Here is a 22,037-nt window from a genome sequence, read left to right as displayed (position 1 = left end):
TCAAGAAAGAGTCTTTGCTTTTTGCAGAATAATACTTCCAACTGAAATAATAAAGTCATTCCTTCTACCAGAATCCAACCACGTATCACGCATTGTTCAGACTCTAAGGATGCGGTAGTAAACAAAACAAAGCCCTTGCCCTCATGGAGCATACGTTAGAGTGGAAACAGACAATTGAAGCTTTCTTGTATGGACTCTGTTCTTTTGGCTAATTTTATAATCTCTGTCAGGGTAGTCTTATAGCCACTATATGAGTGGAAGACAGCAGTTTTATATCTACACTGAGCTTACTTCTACATAATTATTTTTAACTCCTAATTATTTCCATTTTTGAGTTTCACTACAGAAAGATATCTTCTTAACATCTAGTATCACTTCTTTTTCCTGTTGATGAAGGGTTTGTTTTGAATATAGTCTCTTTTTCCATTTACTTATTTTGCTCATAAATCCTTAATTTCGGTGATACCTGTAAGTTTGTATTTGCCAATTTCTATTAAAATTCCAGATCCACTTTATTATGATAATATTTGTGCATCGATTTAGAGATATCGGAGGCCATAAATATCAAATGTGGTAAATTTTCCTGTTGTTGGTGACCTTGTTTTCTTGCATTAAAGGCTGTAGTTAGTAGTTAATTTTTAATCTTCTACTTCATATTTTCCTTCCAACTCCCTGATAAAAGTTAACTTTTAGCAGTGTAATGTAGTGGTTCAGAGTGTGGGCTGTGCAACTAGACTGCCCGGATACAAATCTGAGACAAGTTGGACAAGTTGCATGCCCCTTCTTTACCTGTCTCTTCGTCTGTGAAATGAGGGAAATGATGGTTCCAACAGGGTTGTGTGAGGATTGAATGAGTTAACATGTTTAAAGTGCTGAGGTCATTGTATGGCACAGTATGCTCTCCACCAGTATTTCCACTCTCTTCTGTTGTTGCTTCCCCCTCCTCATTTACAACAGAAGTGTTTATACCAGTTCTTGGTGTATGTTATCTGTGGGTGTAATTGTTCTGTTGTCTAATATCTGTGCTTTAGTGTGGTATAATTAATAAAGACTTTTCCTTATTTTTTCCCCTAGGGTGTTACAGTGATTTTTTAAATGAAGACTTTGATGTGAAGACTTATACTTCCCAGTCTATTCATCAAGCTGTAATTGCGGAACAACTAGCAAAACTTGCCCAAGGAATCAGTCAGTTGGATAAAGAACTACACTTACAGGTATTTCCAATCTTCTGGATCATTCAGCCAAAAGTGATAATTTACCATTTTGTAATCTTTTTATTATTTAATCTAACTGCATATTTAAATGAACAGATGTATAACGTAACCAGTGTGGCTTCTTTTTTGAAGCATGTGTTTGAAAAGTTTTCTGTAGACTACTTTTTGTTAGTTGAAAAACCAACATATCCCCCTCTCCAAAAGCTTTTGTTCCTACTTTGTTTTCACCACCTTAACTGATGTGCAATGAATATAGGTGGGCAAAAATAGGAAGCATTTGATAAAAATAATAGAAAATGGAATTATGGGAGTAGAACAGTGTGAGTAGGAAAAATTGGGTATTCACATTGATAGTTCCCACTTTATGAACACAAAGTGTACCATTGTGCTGAAATTACAGAAAGGTGATAAATTTCTGGTAGATAAAACACAAAATGGGGAATTAGGAGATAGGTTCTAATCTCAGGAGATAGGTTCCCTTTTATTTTATTATTTTTTAATTTTTTTTTAATTTTTTTTGATAGGTTCCCTTTTAGATCACTTAATGTCTTTGAGTTTTGCTTTAAAAAATTTTTTTTTAAATGTTTATTTTTGAGAGAGAGACACAGAGCATGAGTTGGGGAGGGGCGCAGAGAGAGAGAGAGAGAGAGAGAGACGCAGAATCTGAAGCAGGCTCCAGGCTCTGAGCTCTCAGCACAGAGCCTGACACAGGGCTCTAACCCCATGAGAGATCATGACCTGAGCTGGAGTCAGATGCTCAGCCGACTGAGCTGCCAAGGTGCCCCATGAGTTTTGCTTTTAAAAAGAAAATCTATTAAATGGGTTGGAATGAATAAGGAGGAAGAGATTCTAGTAGATTTTGAAGGTTCCTTTGTCTTTTATAATTCTGTAATTTTTATAGGGGGTTTATGGTATACTGCCTAGTTGTTGGTTTTTGTTTGTTGAGTAGGCTCTTAATAAATATTTAAATGAATGAACAAGTACATGAATAAATGGACTGTTTACCAGGAAACTTAGATCTCGTGTAGCATGAAACACGTTCACTTAAATTTTTTGTGTTGTACTTCATCAATTAAGAGTAGTTAGGACTACTCAGGACTGAGATGACTTTTAAGGTCATTTTAACTTCGATTATATAATTGGAGTTCAAAATTTATTGACAAATATTTATAAAACACTTTTTTTAAACATTTATTCATTTTTGAAAGGCAGAGACAGTGCAAATGGGGGAGGGGCAGAGAGAGAGAGAGAGAGAGAGAGAGAGAGAGAGAGAGAGAGAGAGAGAGAGACAGAAACAGAAGCAGGCTCCAGGCTCTGAGCTATCAGCACAGAGCCTGATTCGGGGCTCAAACTCACCGCGAGATCATGACCTGAGCCAAAGTCGGCCACTTAACCAACTGAGCCACCCAGGCGCCCCTATAAAACACTTTAAATTGTCAGGATTTGCATTAGGCTGTGGAGACAGAAAAGTGAACATATTTCTCAGCTCTCCAAAGACTCACAGAGCAGTAGCAGATACAGACAGAAACAATAACAGGCAAATGATGCCTGTTTTGTTTCGAGTAGTACAAAGCTTTCATAAAAGCAGGGGAGAATGCACTTAACTCCGCCTAGAGTTCTCAGGGATGGCTTTTTGTAAGAGCGCCTGAGATTCTTCTTTTTTGTGGTTGGTACTTTCTTTTTTTCCCAAATTTTTATTTAAATTCCAATTAGTTAACATACAGTGTAATATTAGTTTCAGGTGTAGAATTTAGTGATTCATCAGTTACATACAACACCCAGTGCTCATCACAGGTACACTCATTAATACCCATCACCTGTTTAGCCCATCCCCCCACCCTCTTCCCTTCCAGGAAGTCTCAGTTTTTTCTCTCTACTTAAGAGTCTGTTTCCTGGTTTGCCTCTCTTCCCCCCCTCCCCCCATGTTCATCTGTTTTGTTCCTTAAATTCCACATATGAGGGACATCATATGGTATTTGTCTTTCTCTGACTGACTTGGTTCACTTGGCATAATACTCTCTGGCTCCATCCACATAGTTGCAAATGGCAAGATTTTATTCTTCTTGTGGCTGAGTAATATGGTTGGTATTTTCTTTGTTCCTTGCATGTAGTACCTTCTCTGCAGGAATCAACAAAAAACTAAAAACATATTTAACATCTCTTAGAGGGGGCAGGTTACACTGATAGTAGTTTGGGATATGAAGTAGAATACTAGTATGACATGTGAACCTGCTGTAATTTTCTGCAGAAGCAAAATTGGGATAATTCTAACTAAACCCATAAAAAAATTTAAAATACCACTGAGATGATTAAACTAACAGTAGATGTGGTGAAGTACGTACTCGTTGGGGCTTAGGATAGGACACAGAAACCATTCTAGTTATGTAAAGCAGGAAAATGTTTAATACGGAGAATTAGATGATTATGAAATCAGCCGGTGGACTGAGTTGAAGGATCTACCTTCATAGATGCAATGCAAAGGCCTGGCACTCCCATGCCAGTGCTAAAATTCCACCTGTAGGTATCTGGTGATGAAATTTTGGAATGATTGATGTGGCTATTCCAAATGTCTCTAAATTCTCAGGTCTCAGGACCTTGCTTATTACTAGCTGAAACAGTAACAGGAAAGTAGCTTTCCTTTCTTTTCTGTCTCCTAGCTCTCTTGGAAATTCATCCAGCTGGCGGCAGAGGAGTTTCTGAAAGTATAGTATTTTTCACACAGGAAAAAGAAGAGCGGAGAATTAAAATTAGTCTTGTTAGGATGGACGACACATTGATGGCCCTATTAGTGGACTGGGGAAAATTCAGACATATTCTGGCAATCTTAAGAGATGTAGGAGACCGAAAGTAATTTCAGAGGCATGTGATAGAAAGGGACATGATAGAAAACAGTGATAACTGAAGCAGGACAAAATGGAGGACAATATAGGGGTTCCAGTGAATGAATTTTTGCTGACTAGGAGCTTCAGTTTACAGCCTTCTTATGGAACTTCTTATTCATTGGAATTGAAAAGGTACAAAATGGTAAGGATTCTTGCATTATTCTAGAGATGAAGGATTTCTTAATGTTTCTAGGAATATCTTGCATGTGGCTTTTAACTCTTAACCTTTTTGGTTTTTTCATGTGATGGTTCACACTGCCTTAAATTTCATAAAAATATCAGTCATGTGCAAGGAAGAGGATTTTCTGTGACCTTCGGAAACTGAAAGCAGAGAGATGTTCAGGGATAGGTGGGTAGTGACTCCGCGTTATCTTTTCCGATTAGAATGTGGTCTTGGGGCACCTGGGTGGCTCAGTCGGTTAAGCGTCCGACTTTAGCTCAGGTCATGATCTTGCAGTCTGTGAGTTCAAGCCCTGTGTCAGGCTCTGTGCTGACAGCTCAGATTCAGATTCTGTGTCTCCCTGTCTCTCTCTGCCCCTTCCTGGCTCGCACTATGTCTTTCTCTGTCTCTTGAAAAGTGAATAAACATTAAAAAAAATTTTTTTTAAATTAAAAAAAGAATGTGGTCTTGATGATGCTGAATTAAGTTCAAGAATTAAGAGAACCTTAAAAAAACCAACTGAAACTAAGAGAACCTAATGTTTAAAAACATTCTTTACAGGGAAAGCATATAAAAGCATGGCAAGAATAGGTTTTGTTTTGTTTTGTTTTTCAATTTTGGCACAGCTGTGTACTTCCCATTAGGAAAGAAAAGGACTGGTGAAAAGGTTGTGTCTTTTTGGCTTTATATCAAACTATAAGCATGTTTGTATGTCTGCTAATAACTCCTTTCAAACACTCCTTTTAATCTGTATTTTATTCTTTTGTGTTAGTGTTTGGGCCTTCCTATATGAAGGGAGACCTTTAATTCTACATTGTGGTTACAAAGAAAAATACCTCCTAATACTTAGAGCAAATTCTTGATTTTCAGGTTGTTGCAAGACATGAAGATTTATTAGCACAAGCAACTGGGATTGAGTCTTTGGAAGGTATGTTTCCATTAAGTACTATAAATTAGATTGAGCTAGACCAGGGGTTAGCAAACTTTTATTGTTAAGGGGCGGATAGTAAATGTTTGAGACTTTGCAGGCCATACCACCTCTGTTGCAACTACTGAACTCTGCTCTTCCGGAGTGAGAGCAGCCAGATAATATGAAAATGAATGTGGCATGTTCCAACAAAACTTTAATAAAACTTTGCTGACCTCGGAGCTAAACTGAGTTCAAAACCTTGCTTTGGCACTTAATAAATGTGTGACCATGGACAAGTTATTTCACCTTTGTGTGCTTCACTTTTATCCATAAAGGAGGAGTATTAATATGTACCTACATGGTGTTATTTTGAGGGTGAAGTGAGTTAGAAAAATGCTTAGAACAATTCCTGGCACATATTTAGTGCCTCTCATAAAATTAACAGTTAGAAAATTGTTAATTAACAAAAACATCAATACCACCAGAGTAAGTAATAGTAGAAGTAGGCTTGAATGCTTTCCTTATATTTGGCTTTCTTTGAAACTCTTTTCAGTGCAAGCATAATAGAATAATAATAACAGGGAATTTTTATTTTTGTAAGTCTTACTATTTTTGATTGGCTAAGTCTTTTGTGAATTTTCCTCCTCTCTTGATTGAATTAAACTACATCTTATAAATATGGAATTTTCCTTAAATTTGTTTATTTAAGTAATCTCCACATTTAGCATAAAACTCAAACTCACGATCCCAAGATCAAGAATCCCAGGTGCACAAAGTATGGAATGTTAATAATCACATTTTACATTGTCACTTGTGATTAGTATTATTAATCATTGCACATCAAAAGAAAACTAGGTGATTTTCCCTATGTTGATTGAACTCTTGAGGAGGAAGGATATGTTTTTTTGTGATACAATATTTAATGCTTCCCCCCGTGCTGCTTATGAACTCAGAGGTATTACTTACTGTCAGTAGGTACGTTGTTTCCTAGACGTCATGATGAAGAACTTAGTATTTGGGGGAATAATAGTTTGTTGTTTGAATATTTAAGATAGATATCAGACTATGTTCTTGGGAAAGCTAAGAAGCTCTAAGTACTGACCACTTACTATTAGAAATTATTTTTAATCTCATTTTAGGTGTTTCTGGAAGCAAGTAAATAATATCCTGTATTAATGGTGATTTTTTTAAAAATAAGTGGTAAATGATTTTTTTCATTTGTAAAACCCGTAAGGATGGCATGGTAGTACATTGATTGTGAGTCTATATAGGTGTAGATGAATCCTCGCAGCAGAAGTACTTCTTTTTCTTATATTCTTATATGCATTTTGGTCCATAATGTGCTTGTTTTCCCCAAAAAGCTTTTCAGTGATTATAGCATTTAAAATATACTGTTAGACTGAGTTAGAATGACTGTCTATTAGATGAGTGTTTGAAGTACAAAGGCAGCCTTCTCGGAGTTCCTGTGATATTCTAAGAATCTTCTCCAGATTATTTGAACATAAAACGTCAAAGTCTGAATTAGTGTTCATTTTGGCATGATGTGTATTTCTAAACACTTATTAGAATGTTGAGATGCTGAAAAGTGTGATATGTTTTGGAAAACAAGTGTTATACCAACTTCTACTTCATCTAATTTTTCCCCCAAATATTGAAGATTTTTGCCACCTAAGTAGTTTGGAATTACATTTATTGAACCTATTTTATTAAAAGTCCCCTCTTATTCATTTTTCATTTAATCATATATTTTTATATTAAACTTTTTTTTTTTTTAACATTTATTCATTTTTTTGAGAGACCAAGACAAAGCACGAGCAGGGGAGGGGCAGAGACAGAGGGAGACATAGAATCTGAAGCAGGCACTAGGCTCTGAGCTTGACAGCTCAGAACCTGATGCGGGGCTTGAACTCACAAACCATGAGATGATGACCTGAGCTGAAGTTGGCTGCTTAACCAGCTGAGCCACCCAGGTGCCCCTCATTTATTCATTGAAATATTAGTTGAGAATTTGCTAGGTTCTAGACAGCTCTGACAGAGTTTTTGTTCTTAGGGAATTTAGAAGTATATTTAATTAACTCTATTTTATTAAAAGAGATATCCTCATTCCCTCATTCGTTTGTCCACTCAAACAGTAATTTAGAACTTGTTTAGGTACCAGGCACCTGTGAACAACAGACAAAGTCACTGTTCTTATGGGACTTATGTTCTAATGTGGAGAAGCAGACAAAGAAAATAGACAAATTCAGATAATTGTAAGTCCTACAAAGAAAATAAATGGATGACGGTATGGAGGAAGGGGAGTCCCTTATTAGGATGGTCAGGGAAGGCCCTTTTGAGAAGATGATGTTTGAACCGAGCATTGAATGGTAGAAACAACCACCACATAAAAATCTTGGGAGAAGAGTGTTGAAAGTTGAGAGAGGAATAAATGGGAAGGTAGGAATGAGCTTGGGATGTACCAGGGGCAGAGAGAAGGCCTGTATGAGTGGAGTTTAATGACTGGAGAAGAGAATCGTACGTGAGGTTCTTAGAAAGGAATTTTGATTTTCGTTTTAAGTGCAGTAGTAAACCATTGGAGGGTTTTTATTAGGGACATGATGTAATGAGATTAATGCTATAGAAGTTTTCTCTGGTGGTTCTATAGGAAAGTAACAGTAAAATCAGGGGTACCAATTTAGAAGATGCTAGAAGAGTAGAGTTGATGGCGCATTGGATTAGAGTGGTAGATGGAAAGACAGGGAAGTGGGTGGGATAAAATGGGGGCAGAGCTGATAGAATTTATTGATGGGAGATGAAAGGGCTGAAGGAAAGAAGTCACCAAGTTTGATTCCTTATTTTTTAGTCTGAAAAATTGGATAGATGATGGTATGGGTAACTGAGCTGGGTTAGAATGGAGAAGATTGTGACTTTGATAGGGTGGGGAGGGCAGAAGTTATCTTGGGCGTCTTAAATTTGACATAAGAAAGTTGAGGGGCCAGGTGTGTGTGTGTGTGTATATATACACAAATCTGTGTATATATGTGTGTGTGTATATTTGCATATATATATTTGTGTATGTGTGTATGTATATGCATGTATATATCTGTATACATATATATGTGTGCACACACACGCAGACAGAAAATCTCTGTAGACATTTGTACATATGTATGGATATGTGTGTATAAAATCGGTATTTTATTGAATAGATAGTATTTAAAACATTGGGGTTGGGTGAATTCCCTAAGAGATAACGTAGATAGAGAAGAGAAAATGAGGATTAAATCTTGGAGTAGAACTCAAACAGAGGAGGAGTAGGAGCAGCTAAATGTAATAAGAAGAAACCTAGGGAGTGTGAAGACTTGGAAGCCTAGAGAAAAGAAATGTTTTAGGGAGGGAGTGGTTTAACTGTGTTGTGAATTTCTGCGGCGCCTGGGTGGCTCAGTCGGTTAAGCATCCAACTTGGGCTCAGATCATGATCTCACTGCTTGTGAGTTCGAGCCCCGCGTTGGGCTCTGTGCTGACAGCTCAGAGCCTGGAACCTGCTTCGGATTCTGTGTCCCGCTCTCTCTCTGCCCCTCCCTTGCTCATGCTCTGTCTCTCTCTACAATAAATAAAACATTAAAAAAAAAAAACTGTTGTGAATTTCTGAGAATTGGAACAAGATAAAGACAGAACTGACAATAGAATTTGGCATGTTGGAGATTTCTGGTGACCTTGATAAGATGTGTTTTGGTCGAGTATTATGAAAGTCTGTTGGAGAGTGGGTGGTGGAGAGAATAAGGAAGTGTTGATAACAAGGGCAGCTTATTCCTGGAGGTTTAAGATCAGTAAGACATAAAACCAGCAGAAAAATGAGAATCCTTGGGTCCAGAGGGGATTCTGTTGGACCGAGCCATATTAAAGCATATTTGTATGCTGGTAATGCTTATTCTAGTATTACTTCATGTAATACATGACAGCATTCTGTACCTAAGTTTATTTAGAATATTATGTTTTAAAACTAAACGTAGAAACTGAGTTTTAAAGAATGGAGTTCAAAATAATTAAAACTATAATATTGAAAAGCTTATTTTTAGGTCCATAAAGTAGTAAAATTTAAGATCCTTCTTCATGAAAATATTTCTACAGTTATGTTAAAAAGTTCTTTATTACTATGTGTATATTGAGAGTTAAAGGCAATGCTGTCCTTGCTGTCCCTGTGTATTATTTATCTAGTTTGTAATTAATTTAACAAATATTGCCATCGGAAGTAGTCTGCATTAGGCTCAGGTCATGCAGTACTGAATGAAAAGTATACTTTCCCTAATGCCCAGGAATTTATAGTTAGAGAGTAAAACATTAAACAGATATACAGCCAGATATATAATTACCTAATGTGATTAGTGCCATGAAGGAAATGTATGCTGTAGAAGAAAATAGCGAGAGAATCTAAGTTAGATGGGGGATCTTTTAGTACTTGTGCCTGTTAGGGCGAGGTTTGACAAACAGTAGGTGTTTATCCAGTAGGAACTTGAGGGTGGGGTTGGATGTTGGAGAGAAAGTACACCATTTCCAGATAGTACAGGGCTTTGTAAACCAAGCTGTGGACTTCAGTTTTGACATGGGGGAAAAGGGGAGACCAAGGAAGAGTTTTAACAGGAAATATTGTATACAATTTGCACCTTTAAAGATCACTTAGTCTTCTTCTTTTGTAGTATAGATAAAATGCACATTAACACAAAACTTCACCATTTTAAAGTATGTAATTTAGCAGCATTAATTACATTTACGATGTTGTGCAGCCATTATTGTGTAGTTTCAGAACTTGTTCATCACCCCAAGTAGAAAACCCTATGCTCCTTAAACAGTCACTCTGCATTCCTTGTCACACTTATTTAGTGGAACAAGGATTGGAAGGGGGGAATAGTTAGAGGCTTTAACAATAGTACAGGTAAAAGATATTGATTGGTTGCTTAGGTTATGATGGTGGCAGGAAAAATTGAAATTTTTCTCTATGTATGTATGAATTTTTTTCTTTTAATATAATTCTTTTGCCCTATTGGAGCCCTTGGAACTTTGTAAAGTAATGGAAATTATTGTGTTTTCCTAGGCGTTCTTCAGATGATGCAGACAAGAATTGGCGCTTTACAGGGAGCTGTTGATAGGTACTGTTGCTCATTTTGTAAATAAGTGGAAGGGAAAGAAGTTTAACCATTGATATTTGAAGATGATTTTATTGTTACTCCTCTCTTTATTTTTCCTTTAGGATGAAAGCAAAAATTGTGGAGCCGTACAATAAAATAGTAGCCCGCACTGCACAACTTGCAAGACTTCAGGTGGGTTGTCACTTTTCAGTTTTTAATACTTTGTATTATTCATTTTGTTTTTATAAGTGAACACATTTCAAGAGAACGAATTCTGAGGAAATAGGGGAATATGAGAGAAAAGGAGAAATACTAAAGAGCTTTAAAATAAGATAGGCAATTTAAAAAATAAAAAACTATTCAAGTGAATTATTTTCGTTCTTAATACTACAGTGTATAATCATTTACTAATTTATTAATATTCACAACTATTTTTTCAGTAGAGAGCAGAAAGAAACCCAGCATTTATGCCAAATGAAGGAACCCATACCTATAAGTTGTTCTAATAGGAGTGCTTATGTATTATAGGAGAAATTCAATTTTGGACCAGAATTTTGTTATTTTTATGGCCATTATTTTTCCAGATATTTTTTCTTTTTTTTTTTTTAATGTTTTTTTAACATCTATTTATTTTTGAGACAGGGAGAGACAGAGCATGAACAGGGGAGGGTCAGAGAGAGGGAGACACAGAATCTGAAACAGGCTCCAGGCTCTGAGCTGTCAGCACAGAGCCTGACGCAGGGCTCGAACTCACAGACCACGAAATCATGACCTGAGCTGAAGTCGGCCGCTTAATTGACTGAGCCACCCAGGCGCCCCCCCCCCCCCCCCAGATATTTTTTCTATTCCTCCCCTTTCCTTCTGGGATTACAATTACGAATGTATTAGGTATCTTTGGGATGTCTCACAGACAACTGGATTCTCTGTTCATTTTTTTCCAGTCATGTTTACCCCATGTGTTTTGTTTTGGATAATTTCTATTGCTTTGTCTTCACATTCACTGATCGTTTCTTCTGTACTGTTTGATCGACCCCTAATCTCATTCAGTGTATTTTTGATTTCAGACATTTTTGTTTTAATCTCAAGAAGTTTGATTTGGATCTTTTCTATACTTTCCATTAATCTGCTTAACCTTTTGGATATATGGAATACTGTTAAAATAACTGTTTTAATGTCTGCTAATTTATAGAATGTGCCAGTCATACCACAGTGCTGTTTTAGAAGATTTCCATCACCACAGAAAGATCCCTCCTGTTTGCCCTTGTCTTCTTTCATTTGGACTACTGTAATGGAATATCATAGACTGGGTGGTTTATGAACTATAGAAATTTCTTTCTCACAGTTCTAGAGGCTGGACGTCTGAATCAGGGTACCAGGCTGCTCATGTCCTGGACAGGGCCCTCTTTTGGGCTGCAGATAGTCCTTTTCTTTTCTTTTTCAATTTTTTAAATTAAGTCTTTAATTTTAATTTTAGTATAGCTAACATACAGTGTTCTATTAGTTTCAGGTGTACAGTTGAGTGATTCAACAATTAAATATGTTACTCATCATGATTATATAGTCATTTTCTATTGTATCCTCAAATGGCAGACAAGGCTAGAGAGATCTCTGGGGTCCCTTTTATAAGGACACTAATCCCATTCATGAGGGGTTCACTTTCATGACCTAATCACCTCTCAAAGGCCTCACTTGCTAATATTATCACACCTAGGGGTTAGGATTTCAACACATGAATTTTTTTTTTTTAATTTTTTTTTTTCAACATTTATTTATTTTTGGGACAGAGAGAGACAGAGCATGAACGGGGGAGGGGCAGAGAGAGAGGGAGACACAGAATCGGAAACAGGCTCCAGGCTCTGAGCCATCAGCCCAGAGCCTGACGCGGGGCTCGAACTCACGGACGGCAAGATCGTGACCTGGCTGAAGTCGGACGCTCAACCGACTGCGCCACCCAGGCGCCCCAACACATGAATTTTTTTTTTTTTTATCATTTTGTTTTTTTTCCCTCCCATCATGTTAAGTGTACTCTTTAATCCCCATCACCTATTTCTCCCATCCCCTCACCCTCCTCCCCTCTGGTAGCCATCAGTTTGTTCTCTATAGTTAACAGTTATAGTTAGTTCTTGGTTTGCCTCTCTCTCTTTTTTTCCCTTTGTTTGTTTCTTATATTCCACATATGAGTGAAATCACATGGCATTTGTCTTTCTCTGACTTAGTTCTCTAAACATTATACTCTAGCTCCATCCATGTTGTTGTAAAAGACGAGATTTTAAGTCTATTGCAGCTGTCAGTACTTATTCCCACCCCCCAGTTCTACGGTGTTGCTAATCTATTTTCTGTCTCTATTGATTTGCCTTTTCTGGTCATTTCATCTAAATGGAATTATACAAGATATAGTCTTTTGTGTCTGGCTTCATTCACTTTGCATAATGCCTTTGAGGTACGTCTGTGTCATAGAATGTCATTAGTAGTTCATTCTTTTTTTTTTTTTAATTTTTTTTTTAATGTTTATTTTTCAGAGAGAGAGCATAAGCTGGGAGGGGCAGAGAGAGAGAGAGACACAATCCGAAGTAGGCTCTAGGCTCCAAGCTGTCAGCACAGAGCCCAATGCGGGGCTCAAACTCATGAACCGTGAGATCATGACCTGAGCCAAAGTCGGATGCCCCACCGACTGAGCTACTCAGGTGTCCCCATTCTTTTTTTTTTTTTTTTTTTTTTAACGTTTTATTTATTTTTGAGACAGGGAGAGACAGAGCATGAACAGGGGAGGGTCAGAGAGAGGGAGACACAGAATCTGAAACAGGCTCCAGGCTCTGAGCTGTCAGCACAGAGCCTGACGTGGGGCTCGAACTCACGGACAGCAAGATCATGACCTGAGCTGAAGTTGGCTGCTTAACCGACTGAGCCACCCAGGCGCCCCTCCTTTCTTTTTTTTTAATTGCCGAATTCTGTTCTATTTTATGGAGCTAGCACATTTTGTTTATCCACTCACCAGTTGATGGATATTTGGATTGTTTCTCATTACTGGCTTTTGAATAATGCTACTATGAACATTTGCTTGCATGTATTTGTGTGGACCTGTGCTTTCATTTCTCTTAGGTAGATTTCTAAAAATGGAATTGATGGGTTGTATGGTAAGTTTAATTTTTTAAAGAACTGCCATGTTGTTTTCCAAAGTGCCTATACTATTTTATATTCCCATCAGTAATATATGAGTGTTCCAGTGTCGACCCATCCTTTTTTTAAATTATTTTTTTACTGTTTGTTTATTTTTGGAGAGTGAGAGCACGTGTGAGTGGATGAGGAGCAGAGAGACAAGGGGACAGAGGATCCAAAGTAGGCTCTGTGCTGACAGCAGTGAGTCCCATGCGGGGATCGAACTTAGGAACCATAAGATCATGACTTGAGTCCAAGTCAGGCGCTTAACTAACTGAGCCACCCAGGCATCCTCCAGTGTCTACACATCCTTACCAACACTTGTTATTTTCTCTTCTTTGATTATGGGCATTCTAGTAGCCCACGAATACAGTGGTATTTCATTATAATTTTAGTTTACATTTCTTAAATGATGATTTGGGTATCTTTTCATGTGCTTATTAGTCATTAGTATATCTTTAATTTATTCAGTCTATAATATCTTTTAGGCATTTTAAAATTGGATTGTTTATCTTATTGTTAAGTTATAGCTTTTTTTGTTGTTGAAGAATAGTTGATACACACTGTTTCATTACTTTCAGGTGTACAACATAGTGATTCAACAACTATATACATTATGCTGTGCTCACTACAAGGGCAGCTGCCATCTGTCACAATACAGTGCTATTACAGTACCACTAACTGTATTCTCTTTGCTGTACCTTTCATCCCTGTGACTTAGTCCATTACAGGAAGCCTATACCTCCCACTCCCGTGTACCCATTTTGCCCATACCCCCAGCCTTCTCTTCTCTGGCAACCGTCAGTTTTTTCTCTGTATTTATGGGTCTCTTTCTGATTTTTCTGTTTCTTCATTTGGTTTTTTAGATTCCACATATAATTGAAATCATATGATACTTGTCTTTCTCTGTTTGAATTATTTCACTTAACATACTACCCTCTAGGTCTATCCAACTTGTTACCAATGTCAGGATCTCATTCCTTTTTATGGCTGCATAATATCTGTGTGTGTATGTATGCACACTACCTCTTCTTTATTCATCTGTCAATGGACACTTGGCTATTGAAAATGATGCTCCAGTGAACATGGGGTGAATATATTTGTAGTAGTGTTTTGTTTTCTTCGGAAAAATACCCAGTTAGGAGCTTTTCTTTTATATGTTATGATACAATACGTGATTTGCCAATATTTTTTTTTCCCAGTGTATGACTTATAAATATTTCTACCAGTCTATGACTTGACTTTTATTTTTAAGTGTTTTCTTTTGAAACAGAAAAATATAAATTTTGATCAGGTCCAAATTATCAAATTTTCTTTTATGGATTGCTGGCACCATTTCTTGAAAACAGCTTTTCTTTCCCTGTTCAGTTTTTTTGTTGCCTTCATAATACTTAATTGACTTTGTATGTGTGGGATTATTTCTGGACTCTTTACTCTCCTCAGTTGAACTGATTTTTTGCCTTTATATTAATTGTACACTATCTTGATCACTGAAGCTTTTTAGTAAGTCTTCTATCAGCCAAATGATCTTGAAAAAAGGATACCATTTTAGTATCTGCAATCCCATCTGAACTTTAGAATCAGCTCATCAATTTCTACTAAAAAGCTGTTTATGATTTTTAAAATTTTTAAGTTCTTTTTAATGTTTATTTTTGAGAGACAGAGTGGGAGTGGAGGAGGGGCAGAGAGAGAGAGAGGGAGACACAGAGTTTGAAGCAGGCTCCAGGCTCTGGGCTGTCAGCACAGAGCCCGACATGGGGCTCGAACCTGCAGACTATGAGATCATGACCTGAGCCGAAGTCGAATACTTAACCAACTGAGCCGCCCAGGCGCCCCTGTTTAGGATATTTTTAAATATATTTTTTTAAGTTTATTTATTTTTGAGACAGAGAGAGAGCACGCGCGCGTGCAAGAACAGGGGAAGGGCAGAGAGAAAGGGAGACACAGAATCCCAAGCAAGCTCCATGCTGTCAGCGAGTCCCCAATATGGGGCTCATCTCATGAACCATGAGATCGTGACTTGAGCTGATGTCAAGACTCTGACACTTAACCAACTGAACCACCCAAGTGCCCCTAAAAAGATGGTTAGGATTTTGACTGGAAATGTATTACATCTGTAGGTCAGTTTGGGGAGAATTGATGTATTAACAATATTGCATCTTCCATGTCATGAATATGGTATATCTACATGTACGTAGGTCTTGTTTAATTTCAGCCTCACATTTTGATTTCAGTTTTGTTAAACTTATCTTTAAATATTTGTTTTTGTGGGGAGCCTGGGTGGCTTAGTCGGTTAAGCATCTGGGTTTGGCTCAGGTCATGACGTCGTGTTTCCGTGAGTTCAAGCCCCACATCGGGCTGTCTGCTATCAGTGTAGAGCCTGCTTCAGATCCTGTGTCTCCTCTCTCTGCCCTTCCCCTGCACTCTCTTTCTTGTTCTCAAAAATAGACAGACATAAAAAAAGAAAAATAGGGGCACCTGTGTGGCTCAGTCAGTTAAGTGTTCGACTTTGGCTCAGGTCATGATCTCACAGTTCATAGGTTTGAGCCCTGTATTGGGTTCTGTGCTGGCAGGTCACAGCCTGGAGCCTGCTTTGGATTCTGTGTCTCCCTCTCTCTCTGCCCCTCCCCCACTCATGCTCTGTCTCTGCCTCTCTGTCTCTCTCAAAAACAAACATTAAAAAAATATTTGGTTTTGTTACTATACTAAATGATATTTTTTATAAATTATATTTTTCTGTTCATTGCCATTTTATATAGAACAGGTGTTTGAAAATTGCATAAAGAAGGTTTTTTTTTTAAAAAATATGTTCTTTTTATATTGTTAGTAGACATAGTATGACTTAATGGCAATATTGTTTGAAAGAACATAGATAAGATAATGAGGGATTGATAACTGAGGAGCCCTGATCTTCTAGTAAGCCATGGGAACATCTCATGTGAGAGATACTGTGTTAGTTATGGCAGAGAATACAAAAAAGGGTGAGGAAGTACTTTTCAAAAGTTTACATCATGGTTAAAGGAAATAAGATAACTCTACACAATGACCTAATAAAATACTAATTACATAAATGCCGAAATAAACAAGTATTTAGAGTGCAAAGAAATTATATGCAGTTGGATTGCTTTATGATGTGTTTAATGCTTAAGAAATGGTATTTGAGATGGGCTTAGGAGCAGTAGGTTGTTGACATATTTGAAGTAAATCTTTAAGAATGAATGGATTGATAAGAGCTTTAAAGGATAGGATTTGAGTAGGCTAAGATGAGAGTAAGGAATTATAGTCAGAAAGAAGAATATAACAAATGCATGGGAGGTGGAGGCATGCAGGGCATATCCAGAGAATGGCAATGAAAGTGTGCATTAAAAGGATTAACTCAAGCCATTTCCCCTTGTCCTTGTTACATATTACTTTTATCTGTCAGCCTCCTTCACTAAAGACAGACCTGGCTCAGTTAGCTTTTCAGTGAAAGCCTTTACATGATAGTTTCTGACTTTAGTACCCATAGTAATCCACCCATCCATCCATCATCCTGTCCTCACTCTTCTTTGACTTCCTTAACTCCAGTTATGATCTTCATCGACTCCTGTGACTGTACAGTTGACCTCTGAAATCTTAAACTCTTAAATTCCATTTTATGTTTTACACCTCCCCTGATTTTCCAGCTTTCTCAGTACCTTACCCCAGACTCATAGTTTTTTATAGCTTTATTGAGCTATGATTCACCTAAGTGTGGAACTAAATTTTCTCCACTTCCTACCCCCTAACTCTCCAAATTTGATGTGTAACTGTACATTTCTTTGTCTTCCTAATATTGCTTCTTTCTATCTAAATCTTACTCAAGCTTTTCATTAAGCTATATATAAACTATAGTTACTTTTTTTTTTTTTTTTTGTCTGAAATTATTTTTAACATTTACAGGTAAGTTAGAGTTGCTGTCCAGGAAACATTTTTTCTTTAAGTTCATTTATTTTGATAGAGAAAGTGCGAGCAGGGGAGGGGCAGAGAGAGGGGGAGAGAAAGAATGCCAAGCAGGCTCCATGCTGTCAGCACAGAGCCCGACACGGGACCCCATCTCACGACCGGGTGATCATGACCTGAGCTGAAATCAAGAGTTGGACGCTTAATTGGCCAAGCCACCCAGGCACCCCATCTTAATCATTTTTAAGTGTACTGCTAACCATATTCATATTGTTGTGTAACAGACCTCCAGAACTTTCTCATCTTACAAAACTGAAACTCTTTATGCCCTAAGTGTGAATTTCTCTTTCTCCCTCCTGTCTTCCTCATTGGCACCTACCTTTCTGCTTTCTGTCTCTATGATTTTGACTATTTAGCTATTTCATATAAGCAGAGCATATAGTATTTGTCCTTTTGGTTTATTTCATTTAGCATAATATCCTTGAGGTTCACCTGTATTTGAGTACACGTACTAAAGAAGGATTTCCTTCTTTAAGACTGCATAATATTCTATTGTATGGATATACCACATTTTCTTTTTTCATGAATCCATTGAAGCAACATTAGGGTTGCTTCCCCTCTTGGCTGTTATGAAGAATGCTGCAGTGAACATGGGTGTGCAAATATCTCTTGAGATCCATCCTGCTTTGAGTTGCTTGGGAGATACCAGATCATATGGGTAATTCTATTTTTAAATTTTTGTGGATCCTCCATACTGTTTTCATTAGTGGCTGAAACCATTCTGCATTCCCACCAGTAGTGCCCAAGGTTTCCAACTTTTCTGCATCTTTGTCAGCGCTTGTTATTTTCTGTTCTTTTGATATCAGCCATGCTAGTGGGTAAGCGGTGATACCTCTTAGTGGTTTTGATTTGTATTTCTCCTATGATGAGTGATGTTGAGCATCTTTCCATATGCTTGTTGGCCTAGGTATATCCTAGGAATGGGATTGCTAGGGTTATAGGATTTTTGATCTTTAGCTTTATTATGTAAAGTCCAACTGTTTTCCCACATAATTCTGTCCTGCACACTGACAGTATAGAGTTGGTATTAGTTTGTATCATTGCCAACATTTATTGTTGTCAGACTTGCTAATTTTTGCCAATATTTTGGTGCATTTTTCAGGGAATTAATTACTAAAGAGGCTGAATACCTGAGATGTGTCCTCTATTGTATGTTTCAAATATCCCTTTGTGTTTTTTTTTTCTTTATTGATAATATCTGGATGGATAGAAGTAAAATTTACCATTTTTTTCTTTTAGGGTTAGTGTTTTTCTGTCTTGATTAAGAGAACATTCCCTACCCTGGGGTCATGAAGATCTTCTATATTGCTCTGTGTGATATGTTTTGGTATTTATTTATTTATTTATTTATTTTGTTTTGGTATTTAATATACCTGAAATTATTTCTAAGTTTACGTTTTTCTGAAATGTCTAATCTGTTGTTACTTCCATCCTGTGTTTTCTATTTTACATAATGTATTTTTTAATCTGTAATGTTTTTGTCTTTTTATATCTTTCCTTTCTATAATGAAGTTTGTTTTCTTTTGAACATACAGAGTATATTAAAATATTTTTTTTAATGTTTATTCATTCTGAGAGATAGTGGGGGAGAGAGAATCTTAAGCAGGCTTCTCACCCAGCGCAGAGCCTGACATGGGGCTTGATCTCAGGACCATGAAATCATGACCTGAGCTGAAATCAGGACTCAGCCACCAAGGTGCCCTGAACATATAGGTATATTTAGAATAGGTATTTTAGTATTTCAGTCTTCATTATTTCTTCATCAATCATTATTGATTGACCTTTCTTCTTGTTATGGGTTTTATTTTTTCACTTACTCATGTGCCTGGTAAGTGAGAACTGGTTTTAATTCTTTGTTAGAGGAGGTCCAGAGCAGCCTTTAGTCCGGGACTAGTTTATATGTTAGCCCTAATTATTCACTGCTAGGTCTTAATGCTGTGGGCTCTGTGAAGTGTTTCAGTAATTCTTTCCCTGAGTTTCCTCCTACATATGTACATGTTGGTCCTTGAGTCCGTCCTTCTGCAGATATCCACAACATCTCCTTCCTGTCCAGTTTCTGTCCATAAACTCTAGCCTTTTTGGTTCTCCTGAAGTCACATCTCTGTTTTCTCATTGTAGAGAGACCATCATGTTCTGTTTCTCTTTTCTTTCCCTTTGCTCGGGCCTGAAAATTGTCTCCCAGCAGTAAACTAGGGTAGTTAAGTTCATTTTCTTCTTTTTTTCTTTTTCTAAACCATTTTCTTTTTTCTTTTTTTGAGAGAGAGGGTGAGCAGGGAAAGGGCGGTGGGGGTGGGGTGGGGAGGAGGACAGAGGCTCCAAAGTGGGCTCTGTACTGACAGGCTGACAGCAGCAATTCCGATGTGGGGCTCCAACTCATGAACCATGAGATCATGACCTGAAGTCAGACACTCAACTGACTGAACCACCAAGGTGCCCCTAAAATATTTTATTTTTATGTAATTTCTGTATCCAACATGGGGTTCAAACCCACAACCTCTGGATCAAGAGTCACATGCTGCACCGACTGAGCCAGCCAAGTGTCCCAAGTTCATTCATTTTGTTAATCCTGGGGATGATAGTTCTGTGCTGTCTGTTCAGCGTCTGAAAATGATTTCATGCATTTTGTTCAGCTTTCTAGTTGTTCACCATGGGAGTGTAAATCCAGCCTGTCATCCCATCATGTTAGAAGTTACTTTCAGTTTTAAAAACTGAGTTGTAGGTCATATGCTATAAAATTTACCATTTTAAACTGTATTTTTAAGTGTAAAATGAGTAGTTTTTACTGTAGTCACAGGGTTGTGCAACCAGCACATCTAACGTCAAAAGATTTTCATTACCCCAAAGAAAAACTTGATGCCCATTAGTAGTCACTCCCTCTTACTTATTCCCCCACCAACTTTCTAATATGCCGTATGTCTCTATGGAGTTGCCTGTGGTGGACATTTCATACAAATGTATCATACATTGTGTGGCATTTTTTTTGTCTGGCTTCTTTCATTCAGCATAATGCTTTCAAGGTTCCTCTTGTAGTATGTTTCAATACTTCTTTCCTTTTTATGACCAAATAATACTACATTGTATGGATATACCGCATTTTTGTTTATCCATTCAATTTGTTTTCCTGTTGCTTGATGAATATTTGGGTTATTTCCACTTTTTGACTATGATGAGTAACAGCTGTTATGAATATTTTTGTACAAGTTTTTGTGTGGAAATTTTTCAATTATCTTGGGTGTTTACTTGAGAATATTTATGTTAAGGTCATATGCTAATTCTGTATAACATTTTGATGTATGAAATTAATATGGTACAAACTCAAACTTATACAGTAATATATGTCAATTATATCTCAGTCTCTGGAAAAAGAAACTTTTTTTGAAGAATGCCAGACTGTTTTCCAAAGCAGCTGTACCATTTTCCATTCCTACCAGCAATGTATGAAAGTTTCAATTTCTTTATTTCTTGCCAATACTTCTTTTCTTTTTAATATAGCCATCTGATTGGGTATGGAGTGGTACCTTGTTGTTTTGATTTGAATTTCCCTACTGACTAAAGATATTGAGCATCTTTTATTGTGCCTATTGGCCATTTTTAAAATCATCTTATTCACTTTTATACAGTGTTATATTAGTTTCAGGTATACATTATAGTGATTGAACAACTCCATACATTAACTGGTGCTCATCACAACAAGTGCACTCCTTAATCCCCATGGCCTGTTTAACCCCACCTCCCACCTCCACCCCCTCTGGTAACCATCAGTGTTGGTGGGAATGCAAACGGGTACAGCCACTGTTGAAAACAGTATGGAGAGTTCTTAAGAAATTAAAAATAGAATTAACCCTATAATTCAGCAATTGCACTACTGGGTATTTACCCAAAGAATACAAAAATGTTAATTCAGAGGGATACCTGCACTCTTGTGTTTTTAGTAACATTATTTGCGATAGCCAGGGTATGGCTGTCCGTATCCTGAAAATGTCCATCAATTGGTGAATATATAAAGGAGATATGGGGGTGCCTGGGTGGCTCAGTTGGTTAAGCATCCGACTTTGGCTCAGGTCATGATCTCATAATTTGTGAGTTGGAGCCCTGCGTCGGGCTCTGTGATGACAGCTCAGGGCCTGGAGCCTGCTTCACATTCTGTCTCTGTCTCCCTCTCTCTCTGCCCCTCTACCACTTGTAGGTTGTAGTTTTCTAAGATTAGCAAATGTTCTCAGATTAAAAGCAGATTTGCTTCTTTTCTCTCTGGATTCTCCTGTGCTTCACTTTAACTTGGTATTCCTATTTGTAGTCTCATTTTAAGATGCTTTTCAGACATTTTTACATGGCATATAACATTTTTAGTTGTTTTCAGTGGTAAGCTAACAACTTGGTCTGCCATACTGAAAATAGAAAACTCCCATGTTTCATCTTTTTTTTTAATTTATTTTGAGAGAGAGAAAGAGCAGGGAAGGGGGAGAGAGAGAGAGAGAGAGAGAGAGAGAGAGAGAGAGAGAGAACGCATGCGTGAATCCCAAGCAGGCTCTGCACTTTCAGCACAGAGCCCGATGTGAGGCTTGAACTCATGAACCATGAGATCATGACCTGAGCTGAAGTTGGATGTTTAACCCACTGAGCCCCCCAGGT

General features: G+C 37.5%; 1 protein-coding gene across 4 annotated transcripts in view; it reads left to right on the top strand.

The window, feature by feature from the left end:
- The window catches only part of COG5 (component of oligomeric golgi complex 5), a 341,375-nt gene that overhangs the window by 3,913 nt on the left and 315,425 nt on the right, over positions 1 to 22,037 (top strand). For all 4 annotated transcript variants that reach the window (XM_086696940.1, XM_086696941.1, XM_086696939.1 and 1 more), the window contains exons 2-5: positions 1,075 to 1,214; positions 5,127 to 5,184; positions 10,238 to 10,292; positions 10,394 to 10,463. In XM_086696940.1, the coding sequence (XP_086553066.1) occupies positions 1,075 to 1,214; positions 5,127 to 5,184; positions 10,238 to 10,292; positions 10,394 to 10,463 (323 nt within the window). The remainder of the gene's footprint in view (positions 1 to 1,074; positions 1,215 to 5,126; positions 5,185 to 10,237; positions 10,293 to 10,393; positions 10,464 to 22,037) is intronic.

Source organism: Puma concolor, chromosome A2 (assembly GCF_028749965.1).
Source record: "Puma concolor isolate L17-30 chromosome A2, mPumCon1.1.hap2, whole genome shotgun sequence".
In the NCBI taxonomy this organism is placed as follows: Eukaryota; Metazoa; Chordata; class Mammalia; order Carnivora; family Felidae; genus Puma; species Puma concolor.
The sequence above is the reverse complement of the archived record's forward strand: the minus strand, read 5'-3'. Positions and strand labels throughout refer to the sequence as shown.